This window comes from Octodon degus, unplaced genomic scaffold (genome assembly GCF_000260255.1).
Source record: "Octodon degus isolate 3935 unplaced genomic scaffold, OctDeg1.0 scaffold00082, whole genome shotgun sequence".
NCBI lineage: Eukaryota > Metazoa > Chordata > Mammalia > Rodentia > Octodontidae > Octodon > Octodon degus.
The window spans coordinates 2,558,523-2,585,134 of NW_004524658.1; the positions used below are offsets into that span (position 1 = coordinate 2,558,523).

At 35.5% G+C, this 26,612-nt stretch overlaps 1 protein-coding gene across 7 annotated transcripts in view; it reads right to left on the minus strand.

Annotated features, from left to right (window-relative positions):
• Positions 1-26,612, minus strand: part of Gtdc1 (glycosyltransferase like domain containing 1) — a 369,221-nt gene that overhangs the window by 338,320 nt on the left and 4,289 nt on the right. For all 7 annotated transcript variants that reach the window (XM_023721409.1, XM_023721407.1, XM_023721410.1 and 4 more), the window contains exons 2-3: positions 15,992-16,055; positions 12,755-12,947 (exon numbers count right to left, since the gene is read on the minus strand). In XM_023721409.1, the coding sequence (XP_023577177.1) occupies positions 12,755-12,947; positions 15,992-16,052 (254 nt within the window). In that variant the 5' untranslated portion in view covers positions 16,053-16,055. The remainder of the gene's footprint in view (positions 1-12,754; positions 12,948-15,991; positions 16,056-26,612) is intronic.

Genomic DNA, 26,612 nt, shown 5'->3' on the forward strand with positions numbered 1-26,612 from the left:
TCTGTCATTTGAATATTATAGGTGTGTTAACTCAGCAAAATATTCTAAAAGAGTCCAGTAGCCCATAATAGCATTGGGTCTTCTGTTTGACTGGCAATGTCAGAAATTGTTGACCTGAGTCCCCTACAGCTCAACATAACGCCATGGTTTTACTTCTTATACTTCATTTTTATACTTTTCTGCTGGATGGTTAAGACCAAGATAAAGCAAGACCTATGCAACAAGAGTTGGAGCTTTTGGATTTGATAAGTTCAGTCAAATCCCCTCAGGATTTATCCTGAGATCCTGTACCTCAGATTGTAGATCCTGTGTCAATGTCAGCCATGTGGATGAGTCACAGCCACTGCTTGGTCAATGTGCTCTCTGTGAAAGCTTGAGAGAATGTTTTCTCTCCATGTGACTCTCCTTAGGCACACTCGACATCATCAACCACTTTCCTCTTTGGCCCCATAATCTCCTTGACCAGAAAATTTGGGACACTACTGAGTTACATGACGTTACAATACAAGTTCTCCTGTATCCTGAGTCTTAATTGACCTTGGAAGGCTAGGGCCTAAATGTTGGTTTTCCTTGCAGCCCTCCTTTCTCTCTATTTTTGGTCTGCAAACTTAGGTTGTTAACCCTGCAGAAGAGAAGCTTATCATTATTACCATACAAACTAGGCTGTAAAGCTTAACCTCACTATCTGTCTGAATATCAAACATCTTAGGCATAACATGGAGCAGGTATTTTTCATCAAGTATTGATATGTTGAACTTTAATTCCCTACAGAATATGATGAAAAATCATTTAAAAATTAAAATATATTTTTTAAAATAGGCATAAAGAATTATATACTGCTTATGTTTATACATAAGTCCAGAAATCTAACCATATATAACCTTGTAGCAGGCCCGCAACATTCCTTTTCCTGTCTCCTGCCTTCATTCACCAATAGGGTTATTTTTAATAGGATACTCAAGGAAGAACTTTCTGAGAAGGTGCAGTTTGACCAGGACTCAAGAAGTGGAGAAGAGAAAACCGAAAAAAAAAAAAAAATGTGGGACCTGGACAAAGTAATTGCAGCAATGGGACTAGCAAGTAGCAACAGGACCTGTGGCAGCAAAGAGCATGACATTTCAGAGCAAATAAGGGCAATGCTATTATAGCAGATTAAAATGTTGTTGGAAATGGGAAGTGGAGGCACAGACAGCTGCAGACTGCGCTGGACACAGTACACCCTTGTGTGTTACCTGGACTTCACACATGCAATGGGAAGGCACTGACAGATTTTAATTTGCCATTATTTAATCAAGGCTATGAGTGTGAACAAATTAGTACAGCAGCTAAACTTAGTTTTCATCCATAAGGGTTTACTAAGGACTTACTATTTGCTATGTCTGTCTTTGTCAAGGTTGGTTTATGTCAACTGAGCTAGCATAAGCACTGGCTCTTAATATAAAAGCTAATAATACAGATAAAGAAAAGAGTAAGTGGAACACAGAAATTTTCAAAACGATAACTAGTTTAGAAGATTTCAGTCAAGCTACCCCCTTCTCCCTACATGCTTTGAATTATAATAAAGTTTCTCCTAAAAGGGAAAATATAAAATTTTTCTTAGTAGTATAAGCCAAGAAACAAAGGAAAATATAAGTGACCTAACAGGAAGGAATAACTAAAATGTGGACTACTACATTCTTTAGAGGGATTAAGTAGACACACAGTGTGTTCATGAGCAGCACTCTGACCAGCTCCAGCCTCTTGCCGGTATCAATCACTGCGTGCCGGCAGCTGAGAACACTAAGAAGTCCACCATGGGTTAAATGCCTAGGCCTAAACAACAGAACAGATAAACAAAGGACAAGCGACAAGAAGACTCAATGTGACCCAAAGAGAACAAAGCAAAAGCTTTGTTAAGTAAGGAGACAGAAGTGGAAGAGATGGGCAAAAAAAGATCTGCCTCACAGCATCATAGGCCCCAAACACAGCACGTGAGAGAGAAACCGCGACCTGCGCAGATCCACAGTAGGCAGAGCAAATGTATTTCCATTGATTAAAACTTTAATAAAAGCAGAAAATTTTTATCAAATAAACAAATATGGGGGACAGAAATATAGCATTGCCTAAATACATTTTTCTATGCAATGGAAACAAACTCTGATGAAGATAGTCAAAACCATAAAAATAACTAGCGCTTAGACTAATGGTTTCAATTATTACATCAAATTTAAGCATACTACTTACAAAATCAAAACTATAAATGTATTTATAGTCAGGTCTTTTTGTACAATAGTATATTTTAGTAGATCCATTTTAAGTATTTTCTTCTTTTCCATTCATTTAAAATAATGATTTGGTTTTTCCTCCCATTGAAAAAGTGTAATAAACATTCAGTTTGTCCTTTAAAATATACTTGTCAGATTTCAAAGAGTAAATTTACAGCAGATCTACTCTAGAAGTCTTTATGGCATGGAGTTTGTTAGAAATAATGTCTGTATCCATATGAACTGTTTCCTGCAGATTGTATATAGACTCTTACATGTGATATTTTATTTCATTTTTTAAATAAACTGGAAGGGATATTAAAAACATATTCTAGAAATTGCACCGCAGTACTCAACCCATCGGAAGCACTGGCTTCACAGTGTGTGTACTAGCTGCAAAAACATCTTTGAATTACCAGATTGTGGTGAGAATAAACTATGAACTCAGTAAGAACTCTTTTTCCCATTACTACAATAGTTCCCTTCTTGTGAGTATTGACAAAAGAACACAAACAGCAGCAAGGATGAGGCTGGGAACACCCTTTACGGAACACAGTAACAGCTTTAATTTCTACTTCTGTAGTAACAAAATGAGTATGTGGATTGTATACATGTGAGGGAGGAAAACAGGAAGAAAAAAAGGAAGGAGAGACAGAAACCAAGATTGAGCAAATTTGTTATTTAGTTTGCAGGATTATATAGTTCTGTAGTATGATGGCCAGCAACACTTTCAACATACAGTCCAGATGACTACACTGAATAATCAGAGACTTGAATAAAATATTACAGAGGAATCCTTAAGGGTAATACGAATCCAGGTTAGCATGTGCTGGCTCATACGGATAACAAGAATGACATGAAAACAAACTGAAAGAAAACCCCCTAACAAGGCAGCATAGGATGGGAAAGCACACTGGCTGAGCAAATGCTAGGAAGCTCTCAGCCAATGCTCAAAAATGCAGCAGTCACATATTGCTGCGATTATGGGGCAGTGCACTGCACCTGTTGACAAATTTGTTCATAATGTGTCAGAACATCATTGAACGCCCAAGAAGTGTGAAACACTGGTAACGATATAAGGCTAGTGTGTTGGGCACTGATGGATGCTGCCCTGGCCAAGCTCAAAAATGGACCAAAAAACCTAACTGCACGCTACAGTATACTAGTTGCAGGATAATTTGGGAATGGTAGGTTGCAGCATCCCAAATAGAGAACGTCTGTGGTCCATTCACCAGTCTATCTTCTGAGTAAAAAAAGCATCATATGCAATACCTTCTTTTTATTTTTAGGAAAACACTGAAAAGAGGAAAATTCAAAAGATGTGTGAGTGCTATGGCTGAAAACCACAGGGAAGTGTGCTGAGGAAAAATGAAAGCATCACAGATTTACGGTCCTAGCACAGTACCTGATTTGCAGACTCCAAGATTCATGACTAAAAGAAGCACCACACCCTCCGCTAAGAGTAAAACCTAATAATATATTTTTAATCTAGAGGTATATAGGTTTAATTTAACTCACTTTCCTTGCTTCAGCTGTGAAGTGAGCTGATATAGTGGTTAAGAGCATAGACTTAAAATCAAGGAACCGCACATGACCTTTGCAGGTGGCCAGACTAGAGCTCAAATCATTTATCCACCAAATACTTGTGCAACTCGGTAATACTTGTGCAGCATCCATCAGTCTTGGTTTCTTCCTCTCTTATACTAAAGTAATAATATATGGCTCTAGGATGGTTGAACACCTGCCACTTGGTAAGCATTCAGTGTGCTAGCTATTAGTATGTTATCTAATACTATTAAATTTTTTACTAGTTGCTACGGGTATTTAAAATTACTGTTCTACATAGGACAAACAACACCTCACCCTCCTATAAATTCTGAAGTCATCATTTACTTCTTTTTTTTTAACAAAATAAGACAATTTATTTGAAGATGAACAAGACAGAAAAGAGATGACAGAAAGTAATTCTGGATGAATACGGAGAATTCAAAAGTGGAATCTCCCATCACTTACTTTGATTTTGTTCTTTTCTGATGTTTTTCTTTTTTGGTGGTACAGTTTTCTTATCACAGCCATGGTGGTCCCAAGCCCACTGCCCTCCGGCCTGAGGAGTGCTGGTATTACAGGTGTGCCACCATGCTAGGCTCTCCTTTTACTCTCTTAAAAAGATGCTTTTGGAATTAAAATAGGACTAAATTACTTAGGAAGTTATATTTTAATGAAGAGGGAGGCATTTAAAATAACTGCCAATGAATGAAAAATCATTAATTTGAAAGGAAAAACTATTTGAGAAACTACCATCTTACTAGTAAATCCAGCTATATCAATGTTTATTCATACTCTTAGTCCAAGGGCTACAAACTATAAAAACAGGTAACATATAGTCTAAAAATAATTATTTTCAAAACATTAGAGTTACTGTTGTAGAGTAAATAGTTCATTTAAGATGAGAAAAAAAATCACACTTTCCATAACAAAGAATCTGCATAGTAAAAGAACTCAGTCAATGGTAGCATTAAGAAAAATGCAAACTGGGCCAGGGGAGATATAGCTCAGTGGACTAAGCACCTGTTTTGGCAAGCACAGGGACCAGGGTTTTATCCCCAGTCCCAAATGCTGTGCTGGCCCAACCCCCAAGGCCTGATGTGCCTGAGACACAGTCCAGGTGTGGCATGGTGGTGCATGCCTGTAATCCTAGTGCTGGGGAGGCTGCAAACAGGAGAATCACTATGAGTCCAAGCTGTGTGGTGAGACCCTGTACCAAATACGGAAATGGTAAAAAAAAATTTTAAAAAATGCAAACTGCACCAGAAATGTAAGTAATGAAATATCACATTAAGCTCTAACTTCACTTTACACAAGATACACCTTACTTTACATTTACTCAACTTATTTTCTATCCACAATTTACTTTTTCCTTCTGGGGACACTTAAATAGGCTCAATTCAAGGAAGAAAGGTACCATGATTACCTATTAATAGGTAGGATTCTTAGGACTAAAAGAAACAGAAAACCTAAAAAGGAAGACACTGTACTTCACAAAACAAAAGTTTAAAAACAGGGAGAGTGGGGGGAACTACCCACTCGGGCCCCCCTCTTGTTCCACTCTTGTACAGGAACTTTCTTTCTCTCAATAAATATATTCTGCCCATAACCTCTGTTTGTTCCTAAAATTCATTCCTCCATTTTAGAGAACACGAACTCATGCAAGTCAGGGTGAGACATTTTCCCTATGTCATTTGGAGGTTCCCGATATGGTTTGGTGGTCATCCAACCGAGATCAGTTTTTCTCCCTGTATCATTTTGGAGGTTTCCACCGAAATCATTGGACGGAGGTATGAGTTTGCTTTTCTTTCATAAATTCTGGATTGGGACTTGCTTAGGTAACAAATTTTTATGCTTCAAATGTTAATGTCTTTGCCCATTGCTCACAATTAATTGTTCATACTTTGTCTCATACAGTTTTGTCTCATAATACTGTTAAAATTGTTTACAATTGCTTATGCTTTGTCTTTATGTAGTTTTGTTAAAACGTTGGTATAATTGCTAGGTCTCAAAAAACTTTATAAATGTATCTGTTAGCTCAAATGTTCATGCTTTGATTATATATGTTCTAATCTCTCAGATCATTTGTTCTTTCCTAGAAGATACCAAAACCTATGTAATCATACAGGTAAAATCTAAAACCAAAAAGTTATAGCTTGCTCAGTGAGCCCCAGATGTCTGACACAAGCTACAAAAGTTAAAAGGGTTTGCAGGAATAAATTTGTCTGAGTTGAGGTGTTTCATAGTGAAAAGAATACAAATGAAATTAAAATAGTAATACTAGCATCCAATGGGAAAGAAGGCCAGTAGGAAAACAGAGAAAAGTTATGCTTTCCTGGATGCAGACAGAGAGAAGAGACATTTCAAGCAGAAATGTCCAAAGCTGCTCGAGGAAAAAAAAAAAAAAAGGTGTTCATGATACTCAAAAAAGTTGCAGATTGATGAGATCATGAGTCTTTACCTCTCAGCATAAAGAAACCTGTGTTAACTGGCAATATAAGAAAAATATTAAAAAACCTGTGTTAACTGGCAAAAAAAAATATAAATTGTTTGATAGAAGCTCATACAGATTTGTCAGTAGTATAGGAGACACTTCCAGATCCTCATCTCAATACAAAAAGCCAGTATTTGTAATCCCAAAGTTATGTTATTGGAATCCCATCAAGTTGATTCCAATCTATCACTTTCAATGCAACCCCAGCAAAAATAAAGATGCTAAATTCTATTTTCAATCATCCAGGAGTCAAGGGGCTCTAAGTGCAGCCATAAAGATGGCTTTCTGGAACCAAGAGAGTGCCCCAGGGCCTCACCCGGTTTTTATTCAGTGGGGGAGTGGCTTGAGGAGGATTGACTGAGAATTGTGAGAAGGAGATGATCATTGTGAGCTGAGCTAAGTGAGTGGCCTATATTTACCTAAGGCCAATTGATAAACAGAAGTCCTAGCCAGCTCTGTACATAGGAAATAGGGTCATGCTCAGTCAAAATGGAGGTCTTCTTTCAAGGAGAGCTGCTCCGGTGGTCCTCCACAGGTAGTTACCCAGCCAGTGGCCCCGCTTACAAACTGGAGTATTTGGTGTTTTCCCTATTTCTGACAATTCATGTGACACAAGTAATAATAAAATTGATGACACGTAAGAGCAGGCTAGCTTATTTGAGACAATACACAATGGCCATAAAAGATAAAAAATTAAACTTCACATTGAAGAGATCTCTGCCAATTGAGCTACAAAAGTTTGTGAGGTCCCCTGGACCCTATCTTTATCATTTTTATGGGAAATCTTTACTGTTTTCTTGGTAAAAATAATTTTGACTATTCATAGTTATCCTGCTGATATTATTTGACCCACACATGTTTAGTAATTTCTTTGACTTTGTCTCTTCTAGACTCAAAAGCTATACGTTCACCCAAGAAAAATGCCTGTCATCTATCAAGGGCCTTTAGATAAAACCTCTGAAGAATATATCTGACTGCCAGTCCCAACTACGATCCATTTCAGCGTGAAGAAGCCAGAGTGGTCTTCGCCCATGTTTCCCTTCATGGCAGTTCAGGTTACTCCTTCAGAGGGGGGAATATTGCAGGCAGCCGAGTTAGATAAAAATATTATAGGCAGTCAGACAGGGACAGGCCCTCTAAGGAGACAGCACAAAAGAGGAGATGCCTTACAACTGTGGGAGGGGCGATACTCCTGCTGTGAACCAGACCTAAAGATCTAAAGGCCAAACAAATGCTAAAAGATTAACACATTCTAAATAGGTATTGATCACCTGGAAAGACCCAAGTGAGTCACTAGCCCAACCCCCAACAGAAAGAGACCCTCTCCCGCATTCCAACCCCTAACAGGGAGAGACCTAGTCCCGTATTCATGACTCACTTTCCCATCTGATACTGGATTTAATCAGTTTTACCTGAGCAATGGTGCTTGCAATCCCATTGGGTGACCATAGTTTTGTCCCACCTCCTGCCCACCTAAGTGAGTTCCCATTCTTTCCACCTTAGCCCCACATGGTTTACACTATAAAAGTCCCTGGAAGAGACAGCTTCCAGGGGAACTACCCGCTCGGTCCCCCCTCCTGTCCCTCTCTTATACAGGAGCTTTCTTTCCCTCAATAAATATATTCTGCTCATTTAAAAAAAAAAAAAAAAACAGGAAGAGTGGCACAAAGACAGTAAATCAACTCTGGCCAAAACTCCTGATAATATGTTCTATTTTGATTTATATATCAATTAAATAAAGGAAAAATAAAAACAAACTATATAAGTTATGAAGTATAATAGTTGAAACCACAACTACAGTCAGATTTCAATACTTCTCAAAATGGAAGGAAAGAGAAGACAGAAAAAGAAATCAGGCAGGAAGGGAGGAAGTCCCAGAGCCATGTGTTAACTATAATTTGCCACAACTTTAGGAATGACCAAGCCTAGCTTCAAGAAAAGTTAGGGAAATCTGACAAAAGAAAATGAGATTATCATTACCAATTTATGTCAGTCATGCTTACTACTAAGAACTGGGTACTTGGTCATCCCCAAAAGACTGTGACACGCTGTTAACAAGAGAAAAAAGCTGTAAAGTATTGAAGAACCATTCTCTATCACAATATCTCAGAGAAAAATACATAATTATAAGCATCTAAGGGTGAACAACTCATCTTAAGTGACAGTGATTTTTTTCAATTCACTAAGGTTACTGAAAGAAAAAAAACTGAAATGAAAAACCTTTGCTACTTAGTCTAAAGTATATGCTAAGAAAGTGCAAATGTTTGATCTTGGAACAGTGATTTGTATACCAAAGAACACAAAGCTGAAACCCTCTCCCCAGACCCTATCCTAAGAACCCCTTTCTGTATTCTGTGAAATTTCCACAAATCTAAGATTTAATGTAATCTAATAATTAAAATAATAATCAGAAAAATTTGGTGAGTTTCTCTAATCTGTAATAAAACTGAATAGCTCTAATGTAAATCATGATGTATTCTTTTAGCTGTCCAAATACAATGGAATCAAACTGATTACTTAGGCTGAAGAATTTATTCTTTTAATTAAATATTTTCTGCATAATAAGCTCATGACAATATCAATAACATGTACAGAAGCTGAAAAAATATACACCTACATTTAAGGTGTTTGTTGTCAGAACATTCCTAATTGTACAGTCATTTTGCATAACAGCCACAATGATTGGTTAATTCTTATACCATTGTGAATTTGTGATTTTATTTGCAAAATGTACAAATGAAGTAAATAAATAGAATGCAAATACTTTTTATATCTTTGAAAGTCTCTATAGAAATCACATTTATCTGACTGTAATAAAAAGCTGTATTATACTTCAAGATAGGATTAAGTAAGCATTATTTTTAACTTAAGATTTTAATCTGCCACTTTTTTCAAAAAGTATTCCAAAAAACTGTTTAGTAAGGAGTAGATATAAGTTATCTTTGGTCAAATAGTTAAAATGGTGAGGTATATGTATATATGTTTTTGAGGAAAGTTTGACTACATTAATATAATTATATAGTAAACAGCACAGATTAAATGGCTAGCACTGAAAGATGTCAGACACTCAGTTCATCGACACTGAGTCTACAGCTAGTGAAAAATAAAACTTCACACAATGATTTTTTCAGAAATCCAAGTCTCAGGCCAAAGAGATGGCTCAGTAGAATAAGTGCCTCCCTGGCAAGTGCAAGGGTCTGAGTTCAATCCCAGTTCCACGAAAAAAAAAAAAAAAAAGAAAGAAAAGAAATCCTTGTTTCCTAAACCCTTCAAAGAGCATGATGACACCTAGCACAGTGACACCTAGGCTCCAGTACCCATGGGTAGATAACTGTGGTACAGCAATCTAGTGTATAAAAACAAAGTAATCATATGAAACCAAACAGCAGATATAGGAAAGGTTCACTTTAATTTCCAAAACCCTGTAGAAATTATACTAAATAGTAATGTTAAATGGGAATTTGCCTTATACTCAACTGGATTACTTGATCTTAAATAATATAACACAATCTCCACTGCAAAAATTCGATCCAATAAAATAAAAAACAACTATAAACACATTTTAACACACCAAATATTATCCTTATTTTTACAATGACATAATCAACATATTCACTAAAAATTATCATAATAATAGTGTATCAATAATATTCACTAGTGAGCTGGGTGTGGTGACACACTCCTCTAATATAATCTCAGAATTCGGGGGCTGAGGAAGGAATGTTGTCATCAGTTCAACGCCAGCCTGGGCTACATAGTGAGACTCTGCATCAAAAACAAAGAGAAATTCACTAGTGACAACAGAATATAAGGCATTAAACGACATATGGAAAAGTATATTTTAGATTTAAAAAATATCATTCGTAAGATGTAGTAAAACAGAATTTTATTTTTAAAATCCCAGGTAAGATGAATCTGATACTTACTACTAATCCAAATGATAATGGGAATTCTCAGACAGTATGCATGGTTTTGGGTTACTCTCTGGATCCCCCAAATTATGATAAGGAATAGCAAACTACATTTACATCACTAACTGCTGTCTTTTTTGTGGCTGGTCCATTTATGGTTTGTGTCTGGTCTTCCCTCCAAAGCCTCCTGTAGTCATGGGACAGACTTCTACAGTTTGTGATTAACTCATGATCCACTGGGATTATGGGTGTGAGTGCTGCTGGGATTAAGGGTATGAATACTACTCCCAGCCTGGGGCAAAGAGCCTGAATGCAATTTAAGGGAGACAGACTTGCTCTCTGTAGCCATTGTTGCTGCTACTCCTCCATTTTGCTCTCTGTTCTTTGCCACTGCCATGGAAGATTGCTCTCTGCCAGGAGTTGCTTTGCCTTGGAGCCCACTAAGTATGGACTGAAACCTCCAGTTTTCAGTCTGTGAGCTAAATAAATCTTTCCTTCCTTCATTTTGGGTGTCAGGTACTGGTCCCAGCAAGGAAAGAAGAGTAACTGAGACAGTCCAATTTAGACACAGCAAATGAGTATGGCTGCTGGAACCAGGCTGTCTACAGCTTGCAACCTGCCCCTCCTCTAACCACTTGTCTGCGCTCACTTCATTCATTATAGGCCTGACATTCTTCAGTGCTATCTAATGAACACATTTCTACACAGAATGGCCCAGGATAGAAAGAGCATCACATTCACAACTTACACTTTCTTTTTTGTTATAGTTGGTGTCTAGTTGTCCCCCCAAAGCCTTATGTAGTCATGTGGTGGCTTCTGGAGTTGTGAATCTTTTTTTTTTCTTCTTTTTTTAAATTGAGAAACAAATATCAATGAGATAGTTTCAAAGCTGATTAATAGAACAATTTCATTAATACCTTGTACCTTGTTATCTTCTTAGTGGTTATCCATAGTACAAGAAGCAGACAGGATATCCTGTCCAAATACTATTAGTACAAACCTTTCTTCTCATTGAATTAAGCAACAGTAGCTGTACATCTATCCTAACTATTCTGTATATACAAATACAAAATGGTCCTTCCTTTGTATCCCCAAAATGGCAGAAGGATTTTTTGTTGTTGTTGTTCGTTTTTTGGTTTTTTTTTTGGTTTGGCTGCTCAGGATGCCTTCAGGGCAGGTCTGGTTTGCTTGAGGATGAGGGGATGGAACCACAGCATCCTGAGCCTGCCTGCTTCATTTCAGCAGGCACTTAAACACCTGAGTTAATAGGCAGGCCTCCCTTGTGATTGATTCTCGATCCAATGCTGGGATTGCAGGTTTAAGTGCTACACCTTGGCATTAGGGTAGGTAATTTAAATTACAATGTAAGGAGGGGAGAGGGATGAGCTAGCTGTCTTAGGGGCTGCCACTCTCTGCTCTTGGCCACAGCCATGAACAGTTGCTCCCTGCCATGTGCCACTCTGCTTCAGAGCCAGCTGAGTATGGACTGAAACCTCCATTGACTGTGAGCTAATTAAACCTTTCCTTGATTTATTTCAGGTGTTATGTATTTGTCCCAGCAATGCGAGAATAGTAAGGGAGACAATCTTCCACTGTTTAACAAAAGGAAGACATACCAAAGCACAATATAAACAGGGAGTAAGAAGGGAAAGACATTCAAAGAGATTCCACTCTAATGTCCCTCATAAAAATGTAGTTCTCTGTGTTCTCAGTGTATGCTGCATACCTTTCTGCTAAGTCTCCCATACCAATTTCTTAACAAGACACAATTCAGAATGGAGGTTGATGCACTCCAAAATCTACTTATTCTTCAAAAATAAGTTAAATATTAACAGCTCTGTAAGGCCACTTTCAGTTTGTCACAGACATAAATAATTTTTCCACCTTTCACACTCAAAATATACTTGCATGACTACATCTATCTCTAGCTCAACAGTCTTTACAGCCATAGTCCTATGTCTTTTTCCACCAAAGCCCCTACCATAGAGCAGATACACTGAAATAACTACAACAGCATCATCACAAAAAGTATCAACAAATAGTATCAGAGGTTAGAGAAGAACAACAACAACAACAACAACAAAAATATGGCCACATTCAATGCTTATCTCAATTCAAAAGTGTCACCCATGCACATATGCACAGACAGCCGTCACAGACAACTGAGAAAAGACTTGTCCATAGGTTCTATATGATATCACTTTTCTACTGACCAAGTATCCAGAGAGTATGAGTTTACTCTGCTACTCGGCTGTCTCTAAAGAAGTATCTACTTTCATCTGAATAATTAACTGCACATTTGGAGAGATTCTTAACGATGACTATATAGCTAGGCATGGGTGTGAACACCTGTAATCCCAATACTTAGAGGCTGAGGCAAGAACTGAGAGTTCCATGCCAGCCTGGGCTATGTAAGTGAGGTCAAGGCCAGCCTAAATTACACAGAGAGACCTTTACTCAAAAAGAAATCAATAAAATAAAATAAGATGATGATAGAGAAGCAACATCCTGGTAACAGGCACATGACAAACAAGCTAAAATGCACCCCAAGCTCTGATTACCTGTAACGTTCACTGATGGGAACATTCTGAGCAAAGAACAAAGCTGCTGTCCGCGCTCTCCAATGCCATTTCTTTGCAGGAAGGGTATAAGGGACACAATCTTGTAACTCTTTCTGGAGAAGATCCACCAGCTGCTTATGGGAGCCTCCATAAAATGCCTCAATGATGAGAATACTCATTGCTTGACTCAAACTTTCAGATGCAATAACAAAAAGAAAAAAAAATGCCATTTTTTCAGATATATACATATATGACATTAAAATAAAAATAAGATTAAATTTTACTTTTTTTTTACTCTCAAAAAACACAAATAGATTAGTCACATGACTTTTTTTCCTCTTTAAGGCATGGTCTCACATATGTAGCCCAGCCTGGCCTCAAATTCACACTGATCCTCCTGCCTCAGCCTCCAACTCCTGGAATTACAGGCTTGCAGTATTACATCCAGCAGTCACAGGATTTTTTAAAACTTATTTCACCTTTTAAAAAACAGAAACACTTAAATTTTACATTTTTATTATCAATATTTTCATATGTAATAAGAAATTAAAATGTCTATTCTCTGATTTCTGTTTTTTTCATGTCCTAAGATTACTTCTACTATGACTTTTAGTTTTATCACCTACCCCAAGAAGCTCGAAACTCTCTCAAGCTGTGACTTCTCACTTCCTGGCAGGTCTGCCTGGCAGTCCCACTTAGTAACCTCAAGGCCTATTCCATGGACAGTTCCTGTCCTGGGCAGTAACTGAACTTGCCTCCTGATGAAGACTTCCAGCACAAGAGCCTTTCATATGCAATGGCCTTTTCCAGTCTGGAAGTTCTCTGATGCTGTATTAACCCATCTTTATATTTACTAGCTCTCTCTACTCTTAATGAGTCTGTATCTAAAAAAAAAATAACATTCATCTTCAAATATCTAATTTTTTCGATGCAATTTTAAGATACGATTCTTGAGATACTACACATACCTTGATCACTTCCCTGCTATGGTGTATTATCAATATCCCCTCTCCAAACAAACACTAAAAAAGTGCAATAAAATCACCAAGATTTCTACAATTTTATGTAAGACACATTAAAAGGAATAAAGTTATAAAGATAGGGTTCTTAAAGCCTTGATAAAATGTTATCACTCAGAATTGGTTATCAATCAATTTTTCATTTTAATAATAGATCTTTATGAGTTCAGTGAAATAAAAATATGTGCATGAATGTAAAAACTTCCATATATATTTCAAAGTATATGGTATTTCCTGTGTGAGTTAAGGGAGAAACACCATTTTGTGCATGAATGCTATATTGCTTAAGAAATATCCCAGGTGTTTGAACTTTCTTTTATAAGTGAAATAAAATACCATTAATTAAATAGCATACTGCTCTTTAAAATAATGCCACTTCATAATAATGAAAGTAATAATTTTATTACTTTCAATGACTCAATAATGCTCTTCATTAATGAAACTATATTTCACCTTGCTCAAAGTAATGCCTATTTAAAATATATTTCAAAGCAAAAAGTCTAAAGTGGTTCTCAAATAAATGGCTGATCTGACAAAAAGCTTCCTTTTTGACATATGAATCTTCCAGTGTGCATCTGTTGGGGAACTATGTGACTAGGTAAGTGTGTCTGTGTTTTACTCAGATGTAAATTAAAAGAAGTGGAAGTTGTACCTCAGCTCTGTTTCCTTCCTTTTTTCCTTCCTCCCTTCTTTCCTTTCTTTCTCATTTTTTCTTTGTTTTGTTTTCATTTCCACACAGTACCAGGGACTGAACCCAAGGCCCTTGTACTGAGCTACATCCTCAGTTCTTTTTTAATTTCATTTTTTATTTTGAGACAAAGTCTCCCTAAAGCACCCAAGTTGGCCAGGCTGTGTCAAACTTACCTCCCGCCTCAGCTTCCCAGAGTTCTGGCATTCCAGCTATGTGTTACTAAACCAACAGCTCTATCACTTTCCAGTTCTACAACCCTGAACAAGTTTGTAGGACTCAGTCTCATCTTCTCCACAATCAAGATAACTTTATTAACCTCAGAGGTGTACTGTGAGGTTAAAATTAGGTACTCAAAGCTTGCAAACAGAATCAGAGAAGTTAAGCTCTCAATTTATCTGTAGTATAAATCATTCTACCTAAGAAAAAAGGTTATCCTTGAATCTTCCAGCATTATAAATCTAGCAGTTTTCAGTTGTGGCCCCCATCCGTAGATGAGAAAGCAGGATGCATGCATTCATTGAAAATGCAATGATTTTTTACATATTTTCTTGTATTTCAAATACGAATTTGTGAGCCCTGCAGGTATTACAGGTAACTGGTAAGCTCAGAGACTGAGCTACACAGAGCTCAATTTTTTCAGGCCTGTTGGAGACTTTTGCTTGAATAACACAATGTTCAGTGAGTTCTCAAACACATTCTAAGCTTAACAATTGTTAGCCATTAATCTTTCAAATGATAAAAAAATTTCTAGAAAGTTAATCAAGAACAGTAAAAAGAAATTTTGAAAATTATATTGAACACTTCAAGAAAGATTAAATGCAATTTTAACATTAATTTGCTTACCAGATCACATCACAGATATCTGCTATCTTTATTTCCTCTGACCTAATCACACTAAGGTGTATATGTCCTGTTTATCCTTAAAAGATCATTAAATGGTTTTGTAAATGACTTGAGACATTTCCCCAAGTGATAGAATGTGATATAAACCTCTCTAAAAATATATTTTATTCCTATAATCTCAAAGCAATATCAATAGTAGAAAAAAATAGCTTTCTGATTCGTCATCATTCTGCCCTTTCCATGATTTATCTCAAGTATGCATCATGCTATAGGTTCATTTTACAGATGTTTCTTAGGGGTCTGAATCACAAGTTATCTGCAAACCATCAGCCACTGTGGAGACGGTACGTGTAGGTGCTGCTATAGACTCTTGACTCTCATTAAGCAGAACTGAAGATCAAGCATGTGGGAGGTTGAAAAATATAAAAGGGCAAAAGAAAGATTATAGCTACAGAAGATTTCCACCCCTTTCAGTAAAAAGAGTGAAACACACGGGTTTGAACTAGCATACATTTGATCATTTTTCTAGTGGCCAAAGGGTGTGTAGGCATCCGGGGTATTTTTCTAGGGACCGTAACTATGTCCTACCATCTCTAAAAACTATACTTAGTGGCTCTGATTCATGGAAATTTGTTCTGCTTGTTTTGTGGAGACAGACATATCCTGGCAGTTCCTCCTACTTACTTCTATTCCAACTTTTGCGGAAAGAAGAAAATGTGTTCTTCCTGTAGTCTTCTTGAAGCATGACCTGGAACAAAGATAATTCCTATTAGGTGCAAATAAAATAGGGGAAGCTGATTTCTAAATATAAGATTCAAACCAAATGTCATTATCACATATTAAAGTATAGTTCAAACGTTTTCACTTGCTTGGAATTCTACTTTAGAAAACACTGTTTGAAACAAACAGGCATGAGGTAGAAAAGAAGCCATTTTTCCTGTATGGTGGTTATCTGTTCAAATGTAAAGGGATTACATAATCTGTCATTTTAGAATAATTAGAGAATTAGGGCAGGTGGTCCCCTCATACCACAGAAGTTCACAAATAGACAACATGGATGAAAATATTTTTGAACCACAAGCAATAGCTAGTAAGAAGAAAATATTAGCAAGCAGCAGTAATAGGGCCTCCACCTTGAAAGTGCTAACTTCAAATGAAGGACTGGACCTCCTAATGTTGCAAGGCCAGGGCAAGGTATCCAACAAAACACGGCAGTGAGCATATACAGAATGAAATGTCTTACATAGGTGCCTGAGTTTATGAATCCGTTAAAACACTTTCATATGTACTACCTCCAATGTTAAACCCTGAAACTTTTAAGTGGAGTAAATTTATCAAACAGGGGTGTGTGAGATTTTAAAATAAGCAAAAAAACACAAACAATTAACAAGTCCATGGTCTTTCTGTACAATATTCAGAATATGTTGTGACATTAAGAAAAAAATACATGGCCACTCCATCTTGCTGCTCAGAAGACCAGACAAAATACTCCGGATAAACTGTTAGCAACTTCTAAGTTTTTTCTGGTTAAACAAGTAAGCTTCTGTTAAAGAAAAATGTACTTCTTTAGAACATGTTATTCCCCAGTGATAATAGATGAATGAAAACCTACTATACTATTAAAGCTCTAAGAAAGTTTAACTCATTTTCAATACTATGATTTACTGATACATGGCTAAGTGCTACACATCTAATTTGGCAATGTAAAATAAGTCAAAGTGATATCTGTGACAGAAATTTTATACCATTTTGAATGCTATTCAAAATTTCCAAAGGACAAAGTGATCTGTTTAAGAATTATCTGCCATACTAAAAATTTACATATACAATTAAAGTGACCTAAAAAGAAAAAAGTCACAATATTTTATACAATATTGACCAAAATGAAAAGGCACCATTAGCACTGCCTCAATTAAAATCTAATAATGCGGTGATAGGATAGAGAACAAAAAGTAGCCTGAAACCAATGCTCTGAATATTTTTAAATTTTTATTAAAACTTTTTGTCATTGTACCTGCATTTATTTTAAGCTTGACCCAATTTCTTTATTCCCTGAGCCAGATCATTTTCAAGGTGAACTACATTTTTGTCTACTCCTGTAGCAGTTACAAATGCTGTGGTAGCTGAAAAAAAAAATTAACAGCATAGATGCAGGAAATTTGCAATATGTCATTGGTTTGCTGAGAAAAAAAAAAAAGATGTGCTAAGTATAATTGAATCATTAATTCAAAAATAATACAAGTAAATATAAGTCACATTAAAAACCAATAATTAGTCCTCATATATAATGTCAAGCCAGGTGCCAATATTATTCAGATAATTTTCCAATAAAATACTCATTAATAATTGTAAATCAGAGGAATTGTTGTACTAATATATTCCATAGACACCTTACTGCTATTACTTGTAGGAAGGTATAGTTTCAGTGAACATGTTTGGAACAACTTTAATCCCACACACATGAGAAACTGATGCCACAGGTTAACCTGCACAGAGCTTGAGGTCTTAAAACTTCAACTAATTGCTGAATATGTATTTTCTATTTATCTATATGCAATATTTGGAAACTTACACCTGGCAGAACAAAAATCAGTGAGCTTAATGCTAAATGGCTGAAATGGAGGGCAGTAAAGTTTGAGTAGGCTTTACTAACAGGTCAGCAAAGGTTTAAGTGGTACTTTCTATAGCGGCCTTTTCCCCACCTCTTGCCTTCTATACTTCCACTCACTGACTCAAACACGCCCAGGTTCTATTTAAAAAGCAACTAAACCCAGCAGAGTAAAATAGGGCAGTGCTGAGACAAGTTAGTATTACCTTCCAGCCCACTCACTTATTTTAATGATTCATTGGGGAAACCCCGCTTGTTAAAATATACCTGAAATCTCATTAAAGACAAAAAAAATAAGCACATAAGAAATTCTGCTTTGAAATGTGTCACTAGTGACTCCCTTAAGAAAAACTACCATAGTTTCACATGAATTAATAATACATTTTTCTTTTTAAAATTTCCTTAAAGTAACAAGGTACACTTGAATACATAAGAAAAAAAGAGACAATGATTAACAGATTCTACTAAAAAGTTGGTTTTTAATAAAAATCAAGAATAGCAAATTTCTCTTAATTCTCTAGGCAGGTGCTTATGCCACTGAGCTATCTCCCTGGCCCCCTCTTAATCCTTTAACACTTTAACATAATCTCAAAATACTGGAATATCATCCAGTTTCAAATGAGAAATAAAAATTTAAAACTATATGCAATAAGAAATATTTTACAAGACTGAGTATGGTGGCATGCACCTGTAATTCCAGCACTTGGGAGGCTGTAAATAGGAGGCTCACTACAAGTCCAATCTAGTAGTGAGACCCTGTAGACCCCATTCTAAGAATACAAAATAAAAAATAAAAAAATTTTAAAATGAAAAAAAAATTTACATATTTCTTACAATGGTCTAATAGTAAGAAATGAGTCATTTTCCTCTGTATTAGTTTGAAAATGCAGATAACAACTAAGAGAAACTGAATGTTATTTATTTATTCGGCTTTGTTACTTAGAACCTCCCATTTATAACTTGGGTATTGTACAATCATATGTATTTAAATAGAAACAAAATCTTAAGCTCAAATTTTAAAAGATATACTCTAGCATTTTTATCCTCACAATACTCTCAATATTCTAATTTATTCATGCCTGACCTTTGTTTTCTATTATAAGTAAAAAAGTAAAAATTTGTGCATCAAAATCAACTTTGTATTAAGACTTAAATGTTATAATGCTTTAATTTAAAGTGAGTTCTTTTGGGGGAGATGGATAGTAGGGGTTGAACTCAGAAATCTGTGCTTCCAGGACAGATATTTACACCACTAAGCTGCCTCCTCAGGCTAAAAAGGTTTCTAATGTACTTGTCCATCTCTTACATACATATATTGATAAAGTTCCAATTTTATATGTATGACTATATGACTAACCTTTGCCTGATGTATATGTCTATTCTTTCTTGATGTGAGATTTAAATTTTTGACAAAAATATCAGCCACTTATTCCATAACTTGAATTAACAGAAGTCCTGATTATAAAACTCTAATTTCAAATTCAATTCAACAAATAGTAAGTACCTTACCATGTACTATAATTCAGGTGTTTTCAAATATACATGATTTCCACAATAACTACACGTATACAGATTAAAATCCCTCTCTTTACATTTTTCTTAATTGCAATTCCACATTATACAGCAACTTATGGCTATGGACTTTTAGACTTAAAGACTTTTCTGAGGTCTTTAGTAGCATAACTTCACTAACAAAACTTTTCTCAATTTTTCATGGCTATTATGTCATGAATAATTTCAAACTTTATAAAAGTAAAAATGACTTAGTTCTACTGAATATTAAAGATAGTTTTGATGTGTTACCAATTTTAAACATACCTGCCGTGCTGGCCCTGCCTTCGGGGTGCACTGAGACAGCAACTGAGACTGGGCATGGAGGCACCTGCCTGTAATCCCAGCGCTTGAGGCTGTAAACAGGAGGGCCACTACCAGTCTGATCTACTAGTGAGAACCCTGAACACCCTTTAGACCCCTCCCTAAAATACAGGGGGAAAAAAAGGCAACATCTATGGATAAACAGAAACTTTTACATTGGAAAATCAGCTCATCAGTCAAACTAGCATTAGCCTTTTAGTTAGCATACAGTCTTCACCTTCTTCATACGCCAAACACAAATATGTTTTTCCAATTGGAAGTCTGATCGTAAAGTGCCAGGCTCCAAAACTTGCAATGTCACTGTCAACTAGTAATAAAATCAAGAATCATTTTGAGCCATTCCTTTCTCCTCGCTACTGCCACATTTGCTTTTCACCAACTTCAATCTTTCTAGCCCCACCTCTTCAGACAGCATCACAGCAATATTGAGCAAGTACCCACAGTCATTAAGTGGTACCATCCTATGACCTCACATCATTATCTCTCTTCTGTCAGCCTTCCGTTTGGATCTGCCTCGTGAAATTTAGTTAAAATTTCTAATCATAAATCACAATTCCTATGAAGCCTTTCTCTGAACATGTCTGAGACACCACTTTATTTCTACTATGTACAATAACATTATGCTTATTTTATGCTGTGGCCCTGTCCTGCTTTTCTATGGGGATGTAAAAATCTGGAAGATGGGACCCACAGCATTACTTAACATAGTGGATGTCAATTCTGAACTCAAAATCAGAAGAACTCAGGAAACTGATTTTGTAAATACCCTTAAAGTACCACTGCTTTCCTTTGAAACAGATTCTGATTAAACAAGTGTTAGGCAGTACTATACTCACTAGTAGTGATACCAATTACTCCCAAAATCTCTATCAGTAGGAACCGCACTTGAACACATTTTATAATGATTCCTTTTCAAATACTGTTTTTTTTTTCCATATTTTCACAAGTCAAAACTTACGTGAAATAGCTTTGTAATCATGTGTATCTATTTCACCTACTAATAGAAAAAAATAATGTTTGAAGAAATGGGAGATACATCGATAGTAATTGGATTCTAAGCTAACACAAGTTTCATGGCTTAAGAGAATATCTGCGAGATCCATGAATTGTAAAAATCACCTGCAGTTTTTCATTGTGTTTAATCAATTATCATCTGACTTTACTTCTACAAGCAGAAGTAGGATACGAAGACAATTCTCTCATCATCAATCTGATGGTCCCACTCCACATATAGTAATTAAGCTTTTATTTAACAGAAAAGAAAAAAGGCATCTTGAAATACTTTACACCAATAATTATTCATTTTATAAACGTTTTACAAGATGAATAACGTTGAACTGCTTTCCCAAAATGGCATTTCTCCAAGAGCTTCCATCTTCTTGAAATGGGCTGCAAAGCCAACTCTGTGCAAGAAAAGTGGGACATCTGGCACATTAGGATACAGACACCAAAGCAGAAAGCCAAGGTACGCCACCTCATAGCTGACACGCATCATAGCTGAATGGGAGCTGAAAAATTGCTGATCCCGTTATTCAACTATTTTTCTCTTGCAAATAAGAATAAAAAATATTGATATCACAGAGTAAATGAAAGAACAAGGACTTAAACTCAGATCTTGGGGCCCAATATTCATATCTTGTCCCATCATACTTCACTGCAGAAACATAAGTAAAAGATGCATCCATCTTCTAGTCATTGACTATATATTTAGATATAGTCTTAGTCTATATCTAAATGTTTAATAATTATTATCATATAGGGTTATATTGGGGTACATATTTTACATATTTCTGAAATATAAATATCACTACAAAAATACTCTCAACTCATATATAATAATATGTCCCAGGAGTTTGTAAATCAAGGACGTTATCAGTGTAAGTCACATAAAACCAAATAACATATTTAGAGTGATAATGCTCAATTTTTTGTTCTTGAGATCCCTTCCAGAGTTCTGCATAAGCATCACTCCTCTCCAGCTACACCATTATGCTTGACCATCCAACTCTAGACAAATCCTTTTCTGAAAGGATAACAAATCTTATGTGCTCACATTAAGAAAAAAAAACACAGCCAAGATTCATGTACATAAAAAGATGCAGAGCAGGAGGTAATGAACTATGCCACATAGATACACTGACTGTAACTGATAATTTACTACTGTTACCATCGAAGTCTGTATCACCTTGATAAACCATACTATAGCACCTTTTATATTTACCATCACATTTAGGATATTTTTATATTAATGATTACTTAACATCAATATCTTTCACTGACACAAAATGTAGATACAGAACAGGTCTGATTCATTATCATTATAAGTGACAGTCTTCAACAAAGAGAAAGTGTTCCAAAAATATACGTTGAATCAATGTCATAAAATCTTTAGCAATCAAGTCCACATCTTGTACAGCAATTAACCACTAAGAAGAATGTATGCAGTGTGTTAGTTACTGAAACTGTCCTAGCGATTTGATTTGAAACTGTCTCATTGCTATGTTTGTCAATAAAATTATGAAAGAAAAAAAAATAAAATAAAATCTTTAGCAATGGTCTTAATAAATTCTGTTGACACATACAAAACTTTTATTATTATCTAGCACAAGTACTTCTTACAACTATCATTATTTATGCTCACAGAGAGAACCTGATGCACAGCTTCTATCACTATTTAATGAGTGGCATCTACAATATTAAAAGTGACACATTCCGATTCTAGGAAACAATTTCACTCAATAGGCCTAGGAAAGGCTACAAAAAGTATTTCCAATGCCATAAAAAACCATCTTCCCTGACTGACTAGATTACAAAAAATATTCAACCAAGGGAGGCCAAGTCTATGACTTGAAGTCAACTGGTAATCACTGGGGGTATTTGGATTTTTTGTCTGGGTTTTTGTTTTATTTCTTTTTTGGGGGTGGTGGTGGTGGTGGCAGGAGTATTAGCATCCTATACTACATTGGCTTCTATACCAGACTTTAACTCTGACTTGGTTTGTGCCAAGTAATTATAAATACCAAATGAATTTAAATCAAATGACTGGACTAGATTCTTAACCATACTGGTGCTACTCAGTCTCAAACATCTTTTAAGAACTTAATCCATATTAACTAAATAAAGAGTTGGTAAGAAATTTCTCTTTCAAAGTGGGAGGTACATATCATATTTTCAGTTAATTCTGAAACAGAAATAGCAGTGTTACTTTAATACAAAAACATTCTCAACATCCTATCTGAAGTGTAGCAACCCAAGCAAACATGGGTGGCATTCCCTTGAAGAGTTGAAATAAATGTCATCCAGTATAAATGTCAGGATTTACTTACTTCCAATGAAAAATGAAAAAATATATAATCTCACAAGTTCATCTGATTTATTAGTGATGGAAAACAACTTAGAAAATACAAAATTCCTAGTTTCCTGGCAAGAAAATAATACCAATAGACACTTGAGAAAAGGAAATTATGACCAAGAACTAATGAGCTTAGAAATTTATATGACCTTACTAAAAGTTTATTTTCTTCTATTTGTGTACTATAGCAATTTTTTTCTCTTCACCATATATTTTTCAGTAATATCTTGATATGCAAATGGTATAAGGCATCCACTAAAATGACAACATGTCAACACCAGAAGAACTAGATGATGTCTAAAAACATTTAATACTAAGTTTAAAAAAGCATGGGAGGCCAGTTTAAACGAAGGCTGAATAAATCCGAAATTAATATGTGTTATAATGAAAGCTGTATCACTATTCTTAAATATCACAAGAAGCATATTGTTAGCTACCCACAATAAGAAAAAGATCAGTTTGTTAATAATAGGCTGGAATTTTAAAGTCCTGAAACTAAAACTGAGACTACTGAGAAAAGGAAAGATATACAGACAGCTGTGTCTCATTTCTAGAAGATCTACTATTCTCAAAAGTTTCTGCAGGGGAAGCACAGGCTTGCCCATATCATCTGACACATTTTATCTATTAGTGGCCTCTGTCGCTATTATCTCTTCATCAGCTGGTTTACCGAGACATTCCAGCAATACAAATATATCGTCCAAAGGTGTCCCAATGACACAGAGCATCCTACGCAAGCTACTTAGGCCACACTCTGCAGTAGCTTCAGAAAAGAACTGCACATTTTGTATACTGTATGTTCAAAATGAGCAAGGTTGTTCACTATAAATTCTTCTTATACTACTTCATTTATTTTTAAATTTGAATGTAATATAAGTAAATATTAATAAAACATAAAAATTTGCCTTAGATTTACAAAAAAATTCGTAATAAGACATCAATGGTTAATATACTGTGTAACATGATCTTCAAAGAATGGCCAAAATGTTATTCAAAATACAAGTTATAAACAAAAAGATTCTCTTATAGAATGATTTGTTCTAATGGTGTTTGTAAATAGGATCACAAGTCCGCATCTTGTACAACAATTAACCACTAAGAAGAATATATGCAGTGTATTATTTGTTGAAACTGTACTTCCGATTTGATTTGAAACTGTCTCATTGCTATCTGTTTATCAATAAAACTTTGAAAAAAAAAACAAAAAAAAAAGATTCTCTTACAAAGAAGAAACAAACAGAAGGACAAAATTTATTTTCAATACACAAAAGAAATATAAATGTAAGTATAAAGTAATATAAATGAAACAAATTGTCATTTATTTTAAAATATTTTATAACAACAGAATAGATAATTTGGGTTGTATTTCTAACATATACAAAATCTGCCAAAAAATGTACACGCACTTCAGCAGTTCATTATAATATATATTTGAAAGCTAATGGCCATCATTGCAGTTGTAGAAACCAAAGTTAATTTGTATTAATATCATGTCTCAATAAATTTAGTATTAAAATATTTATTCAGGCTTTTCTTTCCTGATTATATATACTTTTTGGAAGACTGTGTATGTACCACATCTGGGACATTAAGTCTCCATTGGATATGTGACAGTAAGTCTCTATTCGATTGATTAACATTCACAGTTAACAAGCCTGAATCATTTTAGAATGTATAACTTCAATTCCCAGTACATAATACCTATTTTCAATAGTATTTGCTCAATTATTCAATAGAATTAAAGGAATCCACTACCCTCTTATCATCTTGCTCAATGTTCTAAAATGCTTTTTACTACCATGTTTCTAAATTTTAATTCTAAGAATAAAACTTAAAATGCCAGATAAATTCCTTCACATTTTCCACAGTACATGCCTTCCAGAATGCATTATATTACCTCTCCCCAGAGTACTTATATATTACAAGGAGACAACAAGTAATGATGACATTTAGCCATCTACAAAGTGGATGAAGATAGCGTGAATTTACAAATGTAGACCAAAGGCTACTACTTACAATACTAACAAATGAGAGTAGCTCGCCTTTGATATATTAAAATGTCCTCTGACAACTGAACATATTACAAAAACCTTGAAAACTGTAAGTATCTTTTGATCCAGCAACAACATGTCTATTGTATAACCCAGGAAGTTGTGGAGAATCTTTACTGCTTGATTGAGGATATAGCTCAGGTAAGCAATACTTTCCTAGCATGTTCAAGGTCTTGGACTTGATCCACTTCTCCTTAACTAAAAAATAAAAGAATATTTATAGAAGTTCTAATCTAAATTCTTCAAAAGAACAAACAGAGATTAATGATTGTTATGGCTTGTGTGGAGATGACCCCCAAAGCCTCATGTGGGCATAGGTGGGGCTTTTTCAGAGGTGGCTGAATCTACAGTGTGATGCTGAGATTAAGGGTGTGTGATTAGTGACACAGTCCATTAATTGGTTTGGCACCACTCTAATCTTGGTAGCCTCGATAGAATATACAGGGACAAAAAGAGGCTTTTCTTGTCCCTTGCTTGCTTTGCTACCTTCTGCCCACCATGAACTGGTTCCCCTCTGCGATGCCTGTTTACCATGCCACCCTTCCTCAGAGCCAGCCAACTGTGTATTAAAACCTCTACAAATTGTTGTTTTTGTTATGGGTGTCTGCTATTTTGTCTCACCAACAAGAAGAATAGCTAAGACAATTACGAAATGATTAGCAATAAAAAATCATAATGAAGTATTATTCAGCTATTAAGAATGATAAGCTGCAAGTCTTTATATTGAAGTGGATGCCACTTGAACAAACATATACTCATAAGTGAAATAAACCAGACACACATGTGTAAATATCGTATAGTCTCCCTAGTATAAGAACTCCAAAGAAGAAATACAAATAGAAAGATATAATACAAGGAAAGGGAAAGCAGGATCTCAAGGACTAACTAATCAAGAGAGGGAAATTTGATGAGCTAGGAAACATGACAATGTTAAGCCATGCAGTTATATGTAAAAGATGAGCAAGGCAATGATCCTGAGAATATTCAGAAGATTCTTTAATCTAGGAGTTAATTGGAAAGATTCTCACCCTGACTAACTATATATACTGATACCTGTGAACTAAGCTACTGCACTGCAGATGGTAATTTGTAATAGTGGTTTCATGTTGGGAGTGCCTGTCATTGTGGTATTCTGAATATGGGTGGCTTGTCATGACATGCCAGTTACTGCTAAGATGTCTCTCGGGTAGGTGGATGTTCAAGAAGAAGGGGGTGGTGAATGAAAGCAAGAGACAGGAAAAGGAATATTGTGGGACTGTCCTGCTTCAAGGTTGTATATGATGAGATTGTTGGACTTATGTGCAAACATGAGAAGCATAGAATTCTTTATCCTATTGTTAAAATATAATCTAATTTTCAAATGTTCTTTATCATATTATGTAGGGACTTAAAGTTCAACATATCAATACTTGATGAAAA